The 2,228-nt window shown below is 24.2% G+C and overlaps 1 protein-coding gene across 2 annotated transcripts in view; it reads right to left on the bottom strand.

Moving 5' to 3' along the window:
• Positions 1-735: 735 nt before the first annotated feature.
• mv (lysosomal-trafficking regulator mauve) overlaps positions 736-2,228 on the bottom strand; it is a 113,559-nt gene continuing 112,066 nt past the window's right edge. For both annotated transcript variants that reach the window (XM_014419987.3, XM_014419988.3), the window contains exons 47-48: positions 1,331-1,402; positions 736-1,000 (exon numbers count right to left, since the gene is read on the bottom strand). In XM_014419987.3, the coding sequence (XP_014275473.1) occupies positions 868-1,000; positions 1,331-1,402 (205 nt within the window). In that variant the 3' untranslated portion in view covers positions 736-867. The remainder of the gene's footprint in view (positions 1,001-1,330; positions 1,403-2,228) is intronic.

Below are 2,228 nucleotides of genomic sequence, written 5' to 3'. Positions count from 1 at the left end.
TTATACAAATGTATAAAAGTTAATTATAATATCCTTTATTAAAAGTATATTCACTCATCCCTAATATTTACATTTGAACATTATAAAGTTATATAATTGTTTTAAATATAAAAAATATTGATATCGGTATATAATTTATTTATATTTATATTTTCCTAACTACAACCACAAATAAAGTTGTTTTAATATATAGATAGTTTAAAACCAACCATTATATATATATAAAAATACATAATTAAGTACTTAACATTTGAGATCAGGAACTTTTTTTTCAAATAACTGTACAGCATATCACAAGTTCATCGCATAAATAAATGATCCGATTTATATATAATATATAAAGAATAAAACAGTTATATTATTATTAAAATTAATAAAGTAAGCATACAAACAATATATAAATACATTTAAATGAGTACATATTTACAATCTAACAGATATATATAAAAAAAAAAATTCAAATAACAACATAAATATTATTAATAGGCTTTCTTCTTTAGCTTTATCTTCTATTTTCATAAAGTAAAACATATAACAGTAACATATTTCAAAGATAACATAAATAATATCTAAGTTCATATAAACAATTTTTTTTTAGTAGCATTAATATCAACGAATACAATTTTTTTACATAACAATGATAATCTAAAAAAGTAACAAATAAGTTAAGAATAATTAAAAATTAAAAATATACCTAATTTAAAAATTGCTAGTTTTAATATTAAATCGATTTAGCTTGTAATTATCTTTTTTTTTTACTGAAATTTTATAATTGTACAAATCTAATATAAATTCAAAATACTGTTGTACTGAAATGTAAATAAATCAAACTTTAGAATAGTACATACTAAAATTTAGAATATGTTATTAGAGTAAAGAAGTCAAATTGAGAAACCTAGGCATTTTAGAATATGATTTACTATTTGAACCTTGCCAAATAACAACTTGACCTTGGCTTGAGGATACATACAGGTGCTGTGAATCGTGAGAGTAAGCCAAGCTGCAAAAAGTAAATAGACAAATTAATATTAATATGAATATAAGATAGTGATAAGAAATGAATGGTTAGATTCTAGTTTCATCAAATATTTATAGTTTTCTCCTTGAATAAAGAAGTTATGAACTGAACAAAAAAAACTGAAACTGATTGGATTGGAGCAATTACGTTAGGTCCCATAACACTGATATAACTGACTAATTAAGTTTTGATAAGAATGACTTAGTGCCCTCAGGGTACAAGCCACAGAGATGGTTTTGGAAGGATATGTGATAATATCTAATTACTAATGGAATGAAGCTATAAAATTTCAAATTAGAAGCAAAATATTACCATATGATTGAATGATGGAGGCCTGGTGTAGTAATCGTTTTAACAAATGTCATATCCCAAGTACTCCATAGCCTGAAATTAAATTGACTGATATTAAAAAAATAACAATTTATACTAAAGATAAAATATATGAATAAAAACTTATTAAATTATAGAACACAAAATAGTAATATTTTGTTGATGCATCTCCATAAATTTGGTGAGAAGAAATAATATTTTAATGAATTGATCACCACACAGTGAATGCATTAATTAACTTATAAAAAAAAAACAATCAGGTATATGCATGTTTTTATTTTTTAATCGACCTGCAGGTTCTATAAAAAATGTAGGTAAAAACCAAAGTTCTTTATGATTATCAATTTAAGATATTAATTTTCAAAATAGTGTTTTCATGCTAACTGATGAGAACGCCATATTTGACAATTGTGTCAGGTACGATGTCACATGTAGGGGGAATGTCAACTGTCTGAAATGAACTTAAATTAACTTCTTGTAGTCAACATTATAAATTCAGAAAAACATTAATCGATTAAATAATTACTTCATCAATTAAGAAAAACTTCATTTTATGAAATAATCATTTAAAAAAAAATTTGAGGTAACTTATATTTCATAAATAATTTTTTTAATGAAGAAAGGAATATGGTCCGGGTGTGGTCAAATAAGCTCAAATAGTAGAATTATACTATTTTATTGAGCCAACGTTTCGCCCCACGTTGCAGGGCTTCGTCAGGGCTAAAAGGGCTTTTGTTTTGACCGCCGTCAAAATAGGTATGCATTCTGTCTCATCCTTTGATTTGTATTCTTTTTTCTTTTTACATCTCTTTATTTGTATTTTCTTTAATATTTCTTTTCTTATCTATCTGTTACTATTACCCTTTACATTTACTATTTA

This window comes from Halyomorpha halys, unplaced genomic scaffold, assembly GCF_000696795.3.
Source record: "Halyomorpha halys isolate HHAL.00 unplaced genomic scaffold, Hhal_1.1 Scaffold257.1, whole genome shotgun sequence".
Classification (NCBI taxonomy): Eukaryota; Metazoa; Arthropoda; class Insecta; order Hemiptera; family Pentatomidae; genus Halyomorpha; species Halyomorpha halys.
The sequence above is the reverse complement of the archived record's forward strand: the minus strand, read 5'-3'. Positions and strand labels throughout refer to the sequence as shown.